The following is a 17,987-nucleotide window of genomic DNA, read 5'->3' as shown; positions in this document are numbered from 1 at the left end:
CAAAGTCTGTGTGCCATGTCGTGTTTTCAATTTTGTCTGCACCAGGGCATGCAGCCTGCAATGGCAGCCTGTCTTGTGCTTGGTGAGGGGTCCCTCAGAGTTGCACAATTCGTGCTGTAGCCCTTAGGGACCCTCAGTACCCCAGGCCCTAGTTACCCAGGTTACCATTTACATGAGACTTAAGTAGGTGCTAAAGGTTTTGCTATTTGTGAAAAACAACTTCAGTTTTGGGGGAAAAAGATCTGGCACTCAGGGTCCTGGTTAGCAGGAACCCAGTGTGCTTTCTGTGGAAATTACACCAGAACCCAAGCAAAAATCTAGGGTGGCGGGAGTGATCATGTTAGAAGAGGCGCTTTGCTCCACATGTTCTTAAATTGAAATGTAGCACTGAATACAAAGCAGCTCTACTAACATTTCAGATCCTATCCTCCAATTAGTTGCTTGTGTATGTTTTTTATTACTAACTATAACTGAATTATTTACATACTCACTTTCTGTCCTATTTTTTAATGTATTTTCTAAAGTAAACCACTGACTGGACTTTGATTCTGTTGAGTGCTTTTTACTGTCTCATACTGAATCACAATGTGTACCCTGACTGGACAGTGCTTCTGTTGAGTGTTATTTTACTGTGTGTCACTGAATCAGAATTTCTACTCCCTACCACCTCCTGAATTAAACCTTGATAAGTTGTCCTTACTGCCCAGAAAGAGTCAAACTTTTCATAAGAGTAACCTGGCTTACCAGTTGGTCTACACCACGAGTCTGGCCCTTGGTCACCATTTTAGCAGTGCATCCATGCAACACTACATAGTAGCTGCTAACTCAACACAGCGCCACAAGGGAAGGCCTCATCTTCTTTAGCACCATTGAAGGAGGAAACGGTTCCATGGTCCCAGCCTACTTTATTGAAGTAGATGTATTATCTGCATTTCAAACGCAGCATCCACAACACTAATATTTATGGTAGAAAGTATCTCATTATTCATTATGTTTTGTATGTAGAGCCATTCCACCCCAGTTTACTGCTCTGAAACAAAAATGTTCAGTGACTATAGAAAGATTTTAATTCTTTGTCCAGTGAGGAAAACAATGTTTTTTTGTGTCTGTAGGAATACTGATGCCAGATTGCAGGGACTACTGTTATGCAGGCAGCTAACTCTTTTGAAACCCCTTCTGCCAAGCCACCTGCAAGCAGACTATTTGCAGAACTGTGAAATGGTTTTACATAAGGACATTGCTGCTTTACGCTTTATTAAGGAAGTGTTGGAAGGAGAAGTTGGACATGAACGAATTCCCGATGACTTAATCAGTATCTTGCTAACCTGCGTACAGCAGTTTTTTGGAGAAGGTGATGAAATACGGGACCTCCCTGAGCTGGCTAAACGAGGCTGCTTGTGGGTGAACATGGGTTTGCTCCAGATCCAGGTGTGGCTTCCTCAAACCACATTTGACTCAGCGGTGAAGAAGGAATACAAATTGAAGTATGCGAAGGAGGAGGTATGTATTTTCTGGATGCACAAGCATTGCTCGGATGTTACTATGTGGCCTTCTGGTGTTGTTTTTCTTCATATGTGTTATTTGTTTGCATTTTTTGTGCCATTCATTGTTATAAAATTGTTTAGAGACAAGTGATGCATTTATCAAGTAAAACAAAAGAATCCTCCTACAGGGTTCTTCAATGTCGGTCCTGGAGAGCCGAATCCATGCCAGATTTTTAGCATATCCACATTGAGATGAATGTAGTTATCTTAAAATCTGGCATGGATCTGGCTCTCCAGGACTGGCATTGAAGAACTTAGTTTGTTTAGAAAACACTTTAATTTTTCTAACATTAAAGGTTATATTTCAGGCCTAAAGTGTCTTTTGTTGTTGTGGCGCCTAACTGCAACCACTTTACTTCCTGTAACTAGCAATCCCAGGCATTAGTAGCATGCTTTTTTTTGTTAAGGAAAGAAAAGGTGTTTTTGAGCAGTTTGACTGTACCTCTGTTGCTGCCAGTGCTTATTCCTGTAATTTATATAGCTGTTGTTTTCCTCCCAGGATACAGATTTTCTTATAATGACCTCTCATCCACAGTCTTGTCCACATTCAAGGCCTGTAACTTCAGCAGACTGTTAAGTAAAATGTCTAGGATGGGGGTTGATTATATCTGCATCTGCCTTTCAGAAATGTGAATGCCTTAGCAATGCTACCGGCACCTCTTGGGGAGCATGCCCACTGGCTACCCCTGGTACAAAGTTTTTTTAGTTCTTACAACTGGAGTCACCTTGCCTTCGTCATGTCTGGGACATGTGTAAACAATGTATGTGTGTGTTTTTGGGTGGTGGGAGTGTGATGTGTGAGTCACGAATATTCTGCTAACAAGTGTGTTCTACTTGAAACATGGGTGTGTGTGAGACAAAATGTGGTGGTTTCCTTTGTAATAGGGTAAGTACTTTTCAAGTTATCACTTTTTGAAGCATACAGAAATACACTTGTGGCTTTGAACTAGTAATGTTGTTATCCTATGGGAAAGAAACAGACTGCATATGGGTGCTTTTCAGCAACACACAGGACTGTTCTTCTGCACTTAAAGGTAAGTATGGGGCAGGGTCCAAGCAGCACCAACAGGTCTCGGGTCAGCTCTAGGGCATCCAGGTGCAGAGGGTGGTTTTCAGCATCAGAGCCCCCATTTAAATCAATGGGGAATGGTCCAGTCTAAAAGTGGCTGCAAGGAGGGACTGAAGGGCCACATGTGAAGGGTCTCAGGACCCCATAGGCACCATTGGTACACTTCTGCTTGGGCTATGGGATCTGGTGCAGTGGTGCTTTCAGGTTTTGTGTTGCGGGTGTCCAGAGGCTCTTGCAGTTCATGCTATCCTGCAGAAAGAGACTGCAGGTGGGGATTGGGAGGTCAGTGTGGCTAAACCCGGGGTGGGGCTCAGCTCTTGAGGGTCTCTGTGTCTTAGGGGTAGCGTGGATTCACTGCAACTCGGTCTGGGGGGCTTGTCTGCAGTGCAGCATTGTCTGGCGGTAACATGCTGCAGAGGCTTTCATGTCAGGCTTTTTGGTGTCTGCACAAGCACATTGAAGCAGCTTCTCTGCTCCAAGGGAGATCCTGCTGGCCAGTTGAAGTTGTGGGTCCTTCCTTCTCTTCTTTGGAAGGTGATAATATTTTCTGGCGAGCCAAGTCCATGCAGTTGTCGGGGTGGCAGGCAGGCTGGCAGGGTTGGCGCCAAGTCAGTTGCTGCCCCCTCAGTTCTCACGTAATGGGCTCTTCTGTGTCCTTCTTTCGTGTTCAGGCAGAAGAATCTAAAGTCCTGGTGTTAGGGGGGCCACCTAAATACTCAATTTAGCATAGTAGTAGCCAATTGGCTAGTTATCCCAGGAGTGACTACTCCACCTAGGTGACCACTTCCTGTGGCGGGTGTTTAATGACCCTGTCCCAGAGTTACTAATTTAACCACAAACAAGATAGGTGTGACTAGCCAGGCATTGCAACACATCTCCTGACTAGCAAATTTCCCGCCTGTCCTAGTGTTAAATGGGCCTCAGGGAAGGAGGTTGCATCTCCCAGGTGTGGGGGAAGCTGAGGTTGCGTATCAAAGGTGGCAGGGCTTTTGAAGTCCCTGGTCTTGTTATGCAGATTTACTCGCCATCGTGCTGAAGTAGGTGGTAATACCTCCTGCCATAACGGGCATTGTTTCTGATCTCTGAGAGTGTGGGCTGTCACCTCCAGGGGTCAGAAATTAATCTGTGGAGGCAGGCTGGCTGATACCAGCCAGCTAGTACACTAGAAGACTAGTAGGTTTCAGGAGGTACCCTCTGGGTTGCATGTATTAAGTAGAAAACTGGAATTGGTGTGGGCTTATTAATACAAAGTGTTTGATACCAGACAACATAGGTTTTAGTGAAGCCATTATGTAACGGGGTAACTCCTAGCTGACCACTGCCCAGTGCATAGCTTAAGATGTCTTCCCTGTTCATCTTCAGTATCTAGCAATGGAACTGGACATCACAGGGGCATATCTACTCATGCAAACATGCCCTCTCGTGAATTATAATGCACCCTGCCTTTAGGCTCTTTAGGGCTGCTGTACGGGTTACTTTGGCATGGCACACAATGATAGTGCTATATCAAGTTTTCACTTGGGGCTTGCATCCTGACACGCAGATTGAGATGTCAGCCTGTGTGCAATCTGTGTGTGGCTCCTTTAGGGTGACTTAAGATATGCTTCAGCCCTTAGGGGTCCCTCTTTAGTACCTATGACCTAGGTACCAGGGGTACCATTTACTAGAGACTGAATATGTGACAGAACAACTAGGTCCTAAACAACTATAACCTAAACCACTACTGCTAAACAACTAAAAAGTCTCTACAACTCAGTACTGAACAACTACTGTCTAAACAACAATTGTGCCTGAATAACAATTGACTGAACAACTAATAAATATATATATATATATATATATATATATATATATATATATATATATATATATATATATATATATATATATATATATATATATATATATATAGGGAGTGCAGAATTATTAGGCAAGTTGTATTTTTGAGGATTAATTTTATTATTGAACAACAACCATGTTCTCAATGAACCCAAAAAACACATTAATATCAAAGCTGAATATTTTTGGAAGTAGTTTTTAGTTTGTTTTTAGTTTTAGCTATGTTAGGGGGATATCTGTGTGTGCAGGTGACTATTACTGTGCATAATTATTAGGCAACTTAACAAAAAACAAATATATACCCATTTCAATTATTTATTATTACCAGTGAAACCAATATAACATCTCAACATTCACAAATATACATTTCTGACATTCAAAAACAAAACAAAAACAAATCAGTGACCAATATAGCCACCTTTCTTTGCAAGGACACTCAAAAGCCTGCCATCCATGGATTCTGTCAGTGTTTTGATCTGTTCACCATCAACATTGCGTGCAGCAGCAACCACAGCCTCCCAGACACTGTTCAGAGAGGTGTACTGTTTTCCCTCCTTGTAAATCTCACATTTGATGATGGACCACAGGTTCTCAATGGGGTTCAGATCAGGTGAACAAGGAGGCCATGTCATTAGATTTCCTTCTTGTATACCCTTTCTTGCCAGCCACGCTGTGGAGTACTTGGACGCGTGTGATGGAGCATTGTCCTGCATGAAAATCATGTTTTTCTTGAAGGATGCAGACTTCTTCCTGTACCACTGCTTGAAGAAGGTGTCTTCCAGGAACTGGCAGTAGGACTGGGAGTTGAGCTTGACTCCATCCTCAACCCGAAAAGGCCCCACAAGCTCATCTTTGATGATACCAGCCCAAACTAGTACTCCACCTCCACCTTGCTGGCGTCTGAGTCGGACTGGAGCTCTCTGCCCTTTACCAATCCAGCCACGGGCCCATCCATCTGGCCCATCAAGACTCACTCTCATTTCATCAGTCCATAAAACCTAAGAAAAATCAGTCTTGAGATATTTCTTGGCCCAGTCTTGACGTTTCAGCTTGTGTGTCTTGTTCAGTGGTGGTCGTCTTTCAGCCTTTCTTACCTTGGCCATGTCTCTGAGTATGGCACACCTTGTGCTTTTGGGCACTCCAGTGATGTTGCAGCTCTGAAATATGGCCAAACTGGTGGCAAGTGGCATTGTGGCAGCTGCACGCTTGACTTTTCTCAGTTCATGGGCAGTTATTTTGCGCCTTGGTTTTTCCACACGCTTCTTGCGACCCTGTTGACTATTTTGAATGAAACGCTTGATTGTTCGATGATCACGCTTCAGAAGCTTTGCAATTTTAAGAGTGCTGCATCCCTCTGCAAGATATCTCACTATTTTTGACTTTTCTGAGCCTGTCAAGTCCTTCTTTTGACCCATTTTGCCAAAGGAAAGGAAGTTGCCTAATAATTATGCACACCTGATATAGGGTGTTGATGTCATTAGACCACACCCCTTCTCATTACAGAGATGCACATCACCTAATATGCTTAATTGGTAGTAGGCTTTCGAGCCTATACAGCTTGGAGTAAGACAACATGCATAAAGAGGATGATGTGGTCAAAATACTCATTTGCCTAATAATTCTGCACTCCCTGTGTGTGTATATATATATATATATATATATATATATATATATATATATATATATATATATATATATAAAATATTATAAACAACTAATAAACCATAAAAAACAAAAAGAAAACCTTACCTTAAAATTAGTTGTTCCGGTCATTTGTTATTCAGGCACAATTGTTGTTTAGACAGTAGTTGTTCAGTACTTAGTTGTAGAGACTTTTGAGTTGTTTAGCAGTAGTGGTTCAGGCAAGTAGTGGTTTAGACCAAGTTATTCAGGAGGTTTCCCACTAGAGACTAACTGAGGTGCTGAAGTCCTGTTCCCCGTTGTAAAACAATCAGATATAACGTGTTTTAAAGGAAAGATCACTGTCGTTGAGTTCTGATTAGCAGGCATCAGTGCACTGTCAGTCAAAAAACAGCATCTAGTAGTTGTGGAGGGGGCAGAAAGTGGGGGGCCTTCTGCAAAGTAGTTTCCTTCATGTTTCCTCTCAATTTTTCCTCAAAAAGGAGAAGTTTAGAATGCTAGTGCTCGCTCAAGACCTTTCTGCCCTAGACCTAGGAAACTGGATGGTAGCGTTGAACTTGCAGAAGGCCTACTTCACACATTCTCGTCCTGCCTATCTGTAGATGTTACCTGTGGTTTCTGTTAGGCCACGAGCATTTTCAGTTTGCTGTGCTCCCCTTTGGCCTTTTCAGTGCCCCTTGGGTGTTCACCAAGGTTATGGCGGATGTTGCAGATTATCTGCAGAGGTCAAGTTTTGCCAGACTTTCCCTATCTCGAGAACTGGCTGTTGAAGGTGGGTTCGCCCAGACTGTCATCTCCCATCATCAGAATACGCCAGACCTTCTGCACTTGCTGTTGAATGTCACACCTGACTTTCTCTCAGATGCTACCTCCCCTCCGAGCTGTTCTGGACACAGTGCAGTTTGTTCCTCCCGAACAGCAGGTCCAGGATATTCAGGCTATGATACCAATGTTAGCCTCTTGCATCCTGCTTATGACACATGCCTGCTCGTCTGCACAGATCAGGGGTCTTAGTCTTCCCCTAACTCGATGACTGTTGAAGGTGGGCTTGCCCCAGGTTGTCGTCTCCCACCTCCAGACTATGGCAGACCTCCTGCTTTTGCTAGGGTTTACTATAAATGTGCTGAAATCACACCTGGCGCTTGTTCATCTGAGCTGTTTTTTAATAGGGTGCAATTTCGGGCTTATCCTCCTGAGAGGCATATTCAGGCTATGATACCGATGTTTCAGCCTCTATCCTGGATTTCGGTGGGACTAACTGTGAGGATGCTGGGCCTCATGGCCTCCTGCATCCTGCTGGTGTCACGTGGCAGATGGCATATGCGGGCTCTGCAGTGAGACCTGAAGTTCCTGTGGGCGCAATATCAAGAGAAACTCTACAACATGGTCCCAAACTCGGAAGGAACTGCACAAAATCTGCAGTTTTGGTTCAGTGACATACCTTTCATCTTTCCCATCCAGATTTGACATTGGTGACAGATGCATCACTCCTGCTATAGGGCGGCCATCTAGGAGAGATGTAGATCAGAGGCCGTTTGTGCTCCAGCAGAATCTGAACTCAACTGGAGCACTGGCAATCCAGCTTGCATTGAAAGCTTTTCTACCCTCCATCAAGTGCAGGTTTTCACAGATAACACCACTGCCATGTGGTACTTGAACAAACATGGGCGGTGGGGTACTGGACCTTCCGTCAAGAGGCCCTACATCTCTGGACATACCTGGAACATCAGAGCATTTGCCTGGTGGTTCAACACCTGGCGGGCTCTCAACACCATGCGGGACGAGCCTGTAGGAGGATGCCTAGCGTATCATGAAGGGCGTCTCCATCCGAAGGAGGTGCAAGGGCTCGTTCAGCAGTGGGGAGAACTTTACTTACATCTGTTTGCCACTGCCGAGAATGTGTAGTCAGCAGTTTTGTGCGCTTGAGTTTCCAAGGCAACTTGCTCGAAGACAGTTTTCGTCTCAAGTGAAGCTTAAGTTTCCTGTATGCTTTTCCGACCATGCTACTCCTGCCCAGAGTTCTCAAAAAGATCAGAAACAACCGGGCTTAATTCATCCTTGTGGTTCTGGACTGGACTCTGAGTATTTGGTATACCAAGCTTTTGAGCATGGCCATTGATCCCCTGATCAGGCTGCCCCTTCCGGAGGGATCTTCTGTTGCAGCATCTGAATAGGGTTCTCCACCCGAACCTGTCAATGCCCAGCCTTCATACGTGGAGGTTGAGTGGTGACAGTTGACAGATTTCGGCCTTCTTTCCAAAGTCTACAATGTTATCTTTGTCAGCCAGGAGTCCCTCTACCAAGACTGTATATGCCTACTGTTGGGGCAATTTTGTGGCATGGTGTGCAGAGAAACAGGTTGACCCTCTCTCTGCTCCCCTCTTAGGTTCTCTTAATCCTTTCTCTCCAGCAATGCTCTGCTCTGGGCACCCTAAAGGGCTATCGTTCTGCGATTTCAAACTTTCAGCAGTTGCCAAATCAGCCATCCCTCTTTAAATCCTCTGGTGTAAATAGCTTCTTAAAAGGTTTCCATCACGTTTCCACCTTCGCACTTAATCAGGCCTCAGTGGGACCTTCATCTACTTCCAAATTTTCTAATGTGCACTCCCTTGGAGCCTTTGCACAACTGTCCCCTCAGGCTTCTTACCATCTAGATGGCCTTTCAAGCTGCCATGCCTGAACATCTATCCAATCTGGTTCAACGCCAAAAGTCAGCACTCCCTTTCATGTAGGCCAACTGCATAGCGCTTGGAGTTCCAGTCTTAGACATCTGCCAGGAAGCAATGTGGGCCTCTCCACACTTTTACCAAGTATTACTACCTGGACAGTTGTGTCCATACAGATGAGCATTTCGGTCCTGCAGCACTTTTGTTATTGTGTTATTGTTGTGCAGACCAACTTCCAGGGAGGTATTGCTTGCGTATCTATTCTAAAGTAAGGAATCTACGGCTAGAAGTCACTATCAGATATAAAAGTTACTCACCTTAGGTACCCCTAATCTAAGTAGAGACTCTTTCTGCATATTTCTTACCATCTCACTCAGCCTCCTCTCTCTGCAAACAGTTTTTAGGGACAGGGTTGTTTCTTTTTCAGGGCTCTAGCTTTCCACACCAGTAGTCCATGTTCTTCGTGGCTCTGCACTTCTGGTATAGAAAGATGTGAAAAGACATCTGTGTGCTGGGGTAGCGCTTGTATGGGCACCGCGCCTGTTACTTCCAGCGTGGATGACGCAGACAACTCCATGCGGAGATGAAGAATTCCATCTGCCAGCACGCAGGGGTCCTGCTCACAAAACAAGTCTGGATCTATTCTGATTCCTGGGCTTAATTCGAAGGCAAGGAGTATGCGGCTAGAGGAAGTTCCAACCAGATAAGGTGTTACTGAAGATAAGTAACTTGTTCGTTGGGACCACTTTCAGACTGCCACCTCTGAGCCCTGATGTTAGTTTTTTTTTCTGGTGTCCGTCACCACCATCAAATGTTGAGTCATTGAAATCAGAAGTGCAGTGTGCAGATATTTCAGATTCTATATCTTATTGATGGATCATGTGAGTCCATTCCACAGAAATAGGAGAAGGGTGGGTCGGTGAAGAATCTGTATTTAAATAGTCTCTACTAGAAAAGTCATTGCCGAAGGTAAGTTTTTTGTTCTTCTGTTAAAGACATATAACTGCAGATTCTTCAACTTGTGACTCGCTAACAAAGTAGTACCACCTTAGGTGCTTGTTCTGTGGAACTGCTCAGACCAGGAAATTCTGCAGGACAGATGTGGCGACATGCCTGTCCCACCTCACATGTTTGAGCAATGCTTCATGAAAATGTGGAGGGATTTCACTGTCTTGGTTACTGGAATCTGAGCTGCAGAGCTCCTTGACCAAATCAGGTGTGCATGTTGTAGCCACAGGCCTGAGTTGGGGGCAAAGTTCCCTAATCTTAATCCCTATTCCAGCTCTACACAAAATTTCTCACGCAGTGCTAAAGATCTGAGCATTTTTTAAGGGCTCAGAGTTGACCCGAACCAAAACCTCCAGAATTACATTGGCCATGGGCCAATAGTAAGTAAAATCTAGTGCCCAGAATCTAGGATGTTTGAGGTATTGACTCCTCTTCAAATGATGCTAGTACGTTACGTTTAAAAAAAAAAAAAAAAAAATCATACTCTTTTTAACTTGACTGTTTACCTGCCCGTTGATAAGCCATTTTCTCTAGGAATACATCTTCAATATCATCCATAGACACAAAATCCACATCTGATGTCCCTGACCAGATAAAAAAAAAAGAGCAGTAACTCTCCAAAGAGAAGCAAAAAAAGTTTGCTTTCCTTTACCTTTTCTTTTAACAAGCGCAAGGTAAATATCCAAAATGTGTTCAAGTCACTGTTATCCTAAAACCCCCTTGCTTTTTCCCTTTTTCAGAAGGAAATGTTGCCAGTGGGATGCTTTCCAATCTCAGCACATATCACAGAGTGTCTAATTTAATTTTTCTTGCTCAATGAATAGGGTCCATGAACACAGAACAAGATAATGCCTGAACGTTTAGTGTAGCTGTAGGAAGTAGGCTCTCTGTATGTTGCAGTAAAAAGAAGTACACCGTGCAGAGAATCCAGTGGATTCCCAATTGGTTTGCAGAGGCACAAGTATATACTATTAATGCTCTATTGTGTGGTAGTGTGAGCGAGCAATCTGATAGACTTCTAGTTGCAGATTCCTTGCCTTAGAATTTTCCCCCAGGCGTCAGACTGGATCCGGAGATCTTTCTTTGAGCAATACCTTTGCGCGTCGTGATGTGGCAATGGTTGACTCCCTAGGCGTCGTGGTAGCCGTGATGACGTCGGGAGTAGTACATAGACGCAGCCCTCACGCAGTGACGTCAGTTCTTTTCTTTCCGCACCCCATCCTGATCCGTAGAAGTTTTTTTGTGTGCGACTTTGGTGCGTCGAGGATGTCCCCGAAGACCGAGTTCAAGCCTTGTGTGGACTGTCATCGGACGATGTCTGTGATGGATCCTCATTGCGTTTGTCTGTGGTGCCTCAAGCGCGACAACGACCCGAAGTTGTGCTCCGAGTGTCGGGCCATGCACCCGAAGGCTTTGAGGGAGCGGTCCCTAAAGCTAATGGCGGCCTGACACTCGACTCCACGTAGGTCCCAGTCTCGCTTGAGAGGTATGTCTTGAGATCGCTCACAAAGTCATCACCACTCGTCTTCCTCTAAATCCTCGGGTCAAGGTATGAAGAAGTAGTCAAAGAAGTCCTATCGATCTCCGACTTTGCCCAGTCGCTAGGCTGATGCGGCGCACTAGGCCTCCGTCCTCGGAGCCTGCGTTTGAGTCGACTCTGCGCTTCCCCGAGTTTCCCTGAGCCGGAGCGACCCCCGCCCAACTAAGAGTTTTACGACGCTAAGTGCCTCTTATTTGGGCGGGCTGACCCCGATACGGTGCCTTTGGGCCCCAGGGGTTCGGCTGAGGGTACTTCGGGTTCTGCGCTGGCGGCTTTGGCCCCGGCCACCGAGGTCACCTCTGGATCTGTGTGTGGATCTGCACCGGTCGCACCCTCGAGACCTTCCCCGGTACTAGGTTGATTATTGACACTCCCGACATCGATGGTGCCCACTATCGACGTCGACCCAATTCTTTTCCCCAACGACTCGGAATTGGAGTGGCATGGCCGACGCCACCTTTGGCTTCGGTGGGGCCTATTCACCCCAGGTCGGATTCGGACCTTTTTTCCTATGGGTACAAATCTGGGGAGGGATTTGAGAGGTCCCTGGACCCTTATGAATACCAGGCTGACCCTGCTATGGACTGGGCACACAAATTGGGCAAAGCCAGTGGCCTAGATACTTCTCCTGATGCTGGCATGCTGTCTCCTCCTACCGTGGCTACGGCGGATGGAGCAACTTATGGTATGGTGGTCAGTAGGGCAGCTGACGTCCTCGGCCTTGAGATTCTACTGTAGAGGTCAGGTCTAATCTCCTGACGGAGGTGCTTCAGCCTGGGGCTTCTACTTCAGAACCCCTTTTACCATTTAATGAAGCCCTCACAGATGTTCTTTTGGGTACATGGTCCAAACCCAACACAGGGGCTCCTGTGAATAGGACTATCGCACGCCGCCATCAGCACGCTCCGAACGACTCTAAATTCCTGTCCAACACCTCACGCCTGAGGATCTTGTTATCCAGGCTTCCTCTTCTTCAGACGTGTTCCCTTCTGGACCACCAGATAGGTAATCCAAAAGGCTGGAACAGTTTGGCAAGAAGTTGTTTTCTTCCTCCAGTCTAGCGCTGCGCTCTGTAAACACCGCATGCCTTTTGGGCCGTTATACCCACTCCTTGTGGGATATGGTTGCGCAAGTCCTGCCGCAGATACCGGAGGAGGCCCATGCTATCATCGCCCAAGCAGTGAATGATGGGAGAGATGTGGCAAAGTTCACAATCCGTTGTGAGCTGGATACGACCAACTCTCTGGGCAGATCGGTTGCTACGATGGTGGCCTTACGGCGCCACGCCCGATTACGCGCTTCTGGTTTCTCGGGGATGTCCAACAGTCACTCATGGACATGCCCGTTGATGGCATCCGTCTCTTTGGAGACAAAGTGGACTCGGCCTTGGAGAGATTCAAGGATTCCCAGGCAACAGCTCGGTCCCTTGGACTTTCCTCAGCCTCTCGCCCCCCATAGTCCGCTTTTCGTCCTCCAGACAGCCACCGTGCCACGCACGCTGGCCAGCCTATGCGTGGCCGAGAACGCGGAATCCCACGTGCCCGTGGGACAGGGAACCTGAGGTCTGTCCAGTCCACCTCTGCCCTCGCTGCAGCCTCCAAACCCTCCTAGTCCGTCCCATCACTCCCGTCCAGTTGGTGGCAGGATTCGCATCACCTGCCCCACTGGGAACATATCACCACGGACGGGTGGGTTTTGCAGATCGTTCGAAAGGGCTACTCCCTCCCTTTGAATCTGCTCCACCACACATGCCACCATCCTTCAATCACCTTCCGGCAGATCATTTGGTGCTTCTCTGCCAGGAAGTCGCAGCTCTCTTGGCCAAGGGAGCTATAGAAAAGGTCCCTGTGCCAGAAGTAGGTTGTGGTTGTTATTCCCGCTACTTTCTGATAGCAAAAAAGGGCAAGGGCTTACGTCTTATCGTAGACCTTTGGGACCTGAACTACTTCCTTTAGAAGAAGAAATTCAAAATGCTCACCTGGCTCAGGTTCTGTCTGCCTTAGACCCAGGACACTGGATGGTAGCATTGGACTTGCAGGATACTTATTTCCATATCCCCATCCTGCCTGCCCACAGACGTTACCTACGATTCGTGGTAGGTCACGAGCACTTTCAGTTTACTCTGCGCCCCTCGGGTGTTAATGAAAGTGATGGCGGTGGTGCAGCTCATATGCGCTGGTTAGGGGTCTCAGTCTTCCCCTACCTCGACCACTGGATGTTGAAGGCAGACTCACCCCAGAAAGTTGTCTCCCACCTTCAGACTACGGTGAACCTCCTGCACACGCTGGGGTTCACAATCAACGTGCCGAAGTCACACCTGACTACCTCTCAGTCGCTCCCTTTTATCAGAGTAATTCTGGACACAGTGCAGTATCGGGCTTATCCTCCTGACAAACGAGTCCAAGACATTCAGGCTATGATTCCAATCTTTCGGCCTTGGTCTTTGGTTCCGGCGAGATCGACTGAGGCTGCTGGGCCTCATGGCCTCCTGTATCCTGCTAGTAACATATGCCAGATGGCATATGTGGGCTCTACAGTGGGACCTGAAGTTCCAGTGGGCGCAGCATCAGGGGAATCTATCCGACCTGGTCCAGATTTCGGAGACAACATTGAAAGACCTGCAGTGGTGGCTTTTGAATCCAAATTGGGTCCACCGCCCACCATCCTCCCCGCTTGCGAACTGATTTCTAGGGAGAGGGATTCCCCCTTTCAGGTACTTAGCTCTGGTGCACCAATCTCAGTGTTCTTAGCGGCTCTGCACTCTGGCATGGAAAGTCGTTAAAAGAAACTGACGTCACTGTTCGAGGGCGGCGTCTATGTACTACTCCCGACATCATCATGACGCCTCCAATGCCTGCGGAGTCGACCGATGCCACCTACCGAAGCGCAAGGGTATTGCTTGAAGAAAAATCTCCGGATCCAGTCTGATGCCTGGGGGAAAATTCTAAGGTAAGGAATCTGCAACTAGAATATATGTCTACCAGATATTTCACTACGGAAGGTAAGTTACTTGTACAGTAGGCTTATCAGAGGGTAATCCTAAGCATTTGTTGTGCTCACAGAGGCTATAAATGAGATGCACAAAGAATATATCCAAGTCCAATTTAGAAAAATAACACTTCTTTTTATATATATTTTGAAACCAAGAACTTCGTTACAAGGTAAGCACATTTTTAATCATAAATACTTCTCACTTGTGTAGGAAGCTAGCTCTCTGTATGTTACCCTGAAAATAAGTACACTGTGTAGAGTCCAGTGGATCCCCAGTTGGTGTGCAGAGGCAAATGTAGATAGGATTAATAGTCTATTTTGTAGTAGTGTGGGCGAGCAGTTCAGCTTATCAGAGGGTAGTACTAAGCATTTGGTGTACTCGCAGAGGCAATAAATATGAGATACACTGAAAGAATAAATGCGAGACCAGTTTAGGAAAATAAAACTACTGTTTATACGTTTCAAACCCAAGAACTTCATAATCAGTTAAGCACTTTTTTGAGTGTTCACCTATGGAGGAAAATCAATTTTCAGCAAACACAAGGTTAACAACAACTTAGGAGGCCAGTCTCAGGGAGTTAAGGTAAGTAGTAGGCACTGATAAATACCACACCAGCAGGTCCCTCCGGGCAGCACTGAGGCGGCCAGGTGCAGGGGTGCAGTAAGACGTCAGGTGTCTCATGGTTTCCTATGGGAATTTCGTCCTCATGAAGGCAGGCTGAAGTCTCTGGCTAGGATGCCGGTTGGGGACAACAAACAAGTAGGTTGTAGACTTGGGGTGCTCAGGAACATAGGTGTACCCTTCGGTTCTTTTCTCCAGAGCCGACTGATTCAGGAGTGTCCTTAGGCATTGGGTTTCTTCTTGCGGGTGCACTCACTGTCAGGTGTGTCCTGCGTGTTGAGGCTGTAGGCATCGTCAGGGATACCTGTGGGTTGGGGGGATGGGTAGGGGGACTAGGTTGAAATCGAGCTCAGGGGACCTTGTGGGCACCTGTGACCCTCCTCAGATGGGGTCAGGGCAACGGGTGCAGTGGCTGCTGGAGGTGTCTGGTTTTCTATCAAAACACAGCTGTGGGAGAGGGGGCCTGCGTGCAGGGGCTACAGGCATCTTGGGGGGAGTCCAAGATGGGTCAGACCACACTGGAATCACTCTTGGCAGCTGCAGGATGAGTCATCTTTTTGACAGGCAGGCCGGTGGTCTGCTACCAGGCCAGCTGGTGCTTCTTTTCCTCTTCTGCAACTATTTGTTTGTCCTTTTGCTTCTTAGGTCGGCAGGATCTGAATTCTTCGGTTCAGGGGTTCCACCTAAATACTCAACTTAGGGGCATTATAGGGAGTGCCAGGTGCCAGCCAATGGGTTACCCACCTTTAGGTTGACTACAACATCTCTATGACCACTTCCATTGTGAAGTGAACCCAGTGTACTTTCGGTCGAAATCACATGAGATATGTGTCAAAAAGTGGGAGCTGACAATGCCAAAATGGGTGCTTTCCTACAGTACCATTTCAGTATTCTGACAGAAATATAGACAGAGGGATATGAGGTGGAAACTCAAACTGTTATATCCCCGTTTTGTTCCATTTTTGGCTTTTTTTCCTGCATGAAAAATTGCTTTTTCAGTTGTGAATACAATGTTAGTGAGGGATAAATGTAACTGCCATTAATCAGCTGGATGATAAAGGCTTTATATTGTCTCCTGCTGCTTTCACACTAGGCTTGGTCACTAGCCCAGTAGAGCAACTATGGAGGTGTCACCCTCCTACCTACATGTCTCTGGCCTCCCCTGTTATACCTCACATATGTCCCTCAGATCTTTCCTCTGTTTTCTTAGCCCTCAGTAACATAGATTCTTTCTGGACCTAGGAGTTCTTAGAAGGACATGTTAGTAGGTCCAGGCCTTAATGCATTCTCAACTGTAATAGAACATTGGCACCGGTGCCACTTAGGAAATAGGGCAAACAGCATAGACCTTGATATGGTTATGAAGCCATGATAAGCAGCCTGCTACAACTCTAAATGGTATTACAGAAAGAAAGAGTATAACAGAGATGTGAGCTCACGCTTGGCATATCTGTGAGGGTTTTTTTCTACAGAGGAGGGGGTATACCTACAGCACCACTCAGTGTGCCTGTTCTGGTAGAAAGGTTTTCTAGTGCAAGAGCATGTCTCAGAATTGTACCTCCTATATCATGGCACCCCTCATCCTTCCAAAGTGAGACTTAAGAGTTTGTATTTGTGACCCTGATAGATTCACACGTCCAGGAAGGTATCGAGGTTATCCGGTTAGAGTGCACCTGGATTGTGGTACTACACATCATTGGTAAATTATTCAAAAAGTGATTGATGTAATGCTGAAATTAATCTGAGCCACTGGCAATTACTCAGGGCAGCATCCATTCCATCACTATTTTGCACACGTTTACTCTTCAGTTTGGATCCAGCTATATGGAAATTGGTCTTGACCCTGCTCCAATCGGTACAATCCAGCCTGCCTGCCCAAAAACTTCCCTGATCCGGAACACAAGAAACCCAGAACTAATTTCACCCTTTTTATGGGCTCATCAGGCAGGTTTAGCATCTGGGCATACTCGTTCCACTTTGACTGACATACTAACGTATACACAAGTGATGGATAGAATGCTTGGATTAATCATATCCACTGGTAATTCCTTGGGGCCACATCCCAGTCCATTATTGTCTTGTACATCCATCACCTAGTTGTAGTTGCAGTTGACAACCTAAATGCAATGGGTATGCCCAGATGTGGCTCCCATGCTCACTTTGCCATCGGGATCCAGTTCTACCTGGCGGAAGAGCCCATAATAACAGTGAAACTGGTCCTGGGTTGCTTGTATTCAGGTTCAGAGAGGACCTGGCTTGGCAGTAAGAGCTAGACTGTTCCGATTTGAGCCGGGATAAGACTGATTTGCATGTGTCTAAGTCCAACCTTAGGTGGTATAGTGGGCTAAAACAATTTATTGGGATGTGGCCTGAGCGATTGCCAGTGGCTGAGATTAATTTAGGCATTCCATCCATCCTCTTGTTGTTAAATCATTGTGAATGACATTACCCCATCATCCCCGTCACAGGCTACCACCTTTTAACCATTTCCTGCTTTAGAATCCGAATAGAGGCCTCACGTCCCTACCTTATATTTTAAGGCTGGTAGAAGCCACCGTGGATTTTCTGGGCAGTACATTAAGGCAAGAGTCTGAAATGACTTCCATGGTAGACTACAGTTTGCTTGGAGGGAATGGGAAGTGATGAATAAATGTGGCAATTGCATAACTATGATTAAAAATAAAGGATGCATTTTGTATCATTGCCCCTACTTTCATAGAACCCCAGCCTCCAAATGCAATGCTTCTTTCCAGTGTTCCCAGATGACTTATGAGGTTAGTCCCTGTCACTTAAGAAAAAACTTCTGTAGTCAGCCTTTCTCATATACACATTATTGCACTTAACCTAGCCGGATTAGAACTTCAAATAAGCTCATCTAAGGTCATGACTGGAAACTTGAATTGTTGTTCAGATGCAACCCACTGTTGACCCAAGCAATTAACTTGCTAAAAAGGTTAGGTTAAGATATTGGGCATGTAGGTTAGGAGGTGTCTACAAATGTGTGTACAGACGTTACTTGAGGCAGTTTCCTGATGTGAAACACCCCCTACCTCCCCAACATTTCCAG

General features: G+C 46.1%; 1 protein-coding gene across 1 annotated transcript in view; it reads left to right on the top strand.

Moving 5' to 3' along the window:
- MDN1 (midasin AAA ATPase 1) overlaps positions 1 to 17,987 on the top strand; it is a 1,740,009-nt gene that overhangs the window by 1,229,772 nt on the left and 492,250 nt on the right. Inside the window, exon 61 of the mRNA XM_069235499.1 lies at positions 1,113 to 1,500. Within this exon, the coding sequence (XP_069091600.1) occupies positions 1,113 to 1,500 (388 nt within the window). The remainder of the gene's footprint in view (positions 1 to 1,112; positions 1,501 to 17,987) is intronic.

The sequence above is a fragment of the Pleurodeles waltl genome, chromosome 5 (assembly GCF_031143425.1).
Source record: "Pleurodeles waltl isolate 20211129_DDA chromosome 5, aPleWal1.hap1.20221129, whole genome shotgun sequence".
Taxonomy (NCBI): domain Eukaryota; kingdom Metazoa; phylum Chordata; class Amphibia; order Caudata; family Salamandridae; genus Pleurodeles; species Pleurodeles waltl.
Note: the sequence above shows the minus strand (reverse complement) of the source record. Positions and strands in the feature narration are given on the sequence as shown.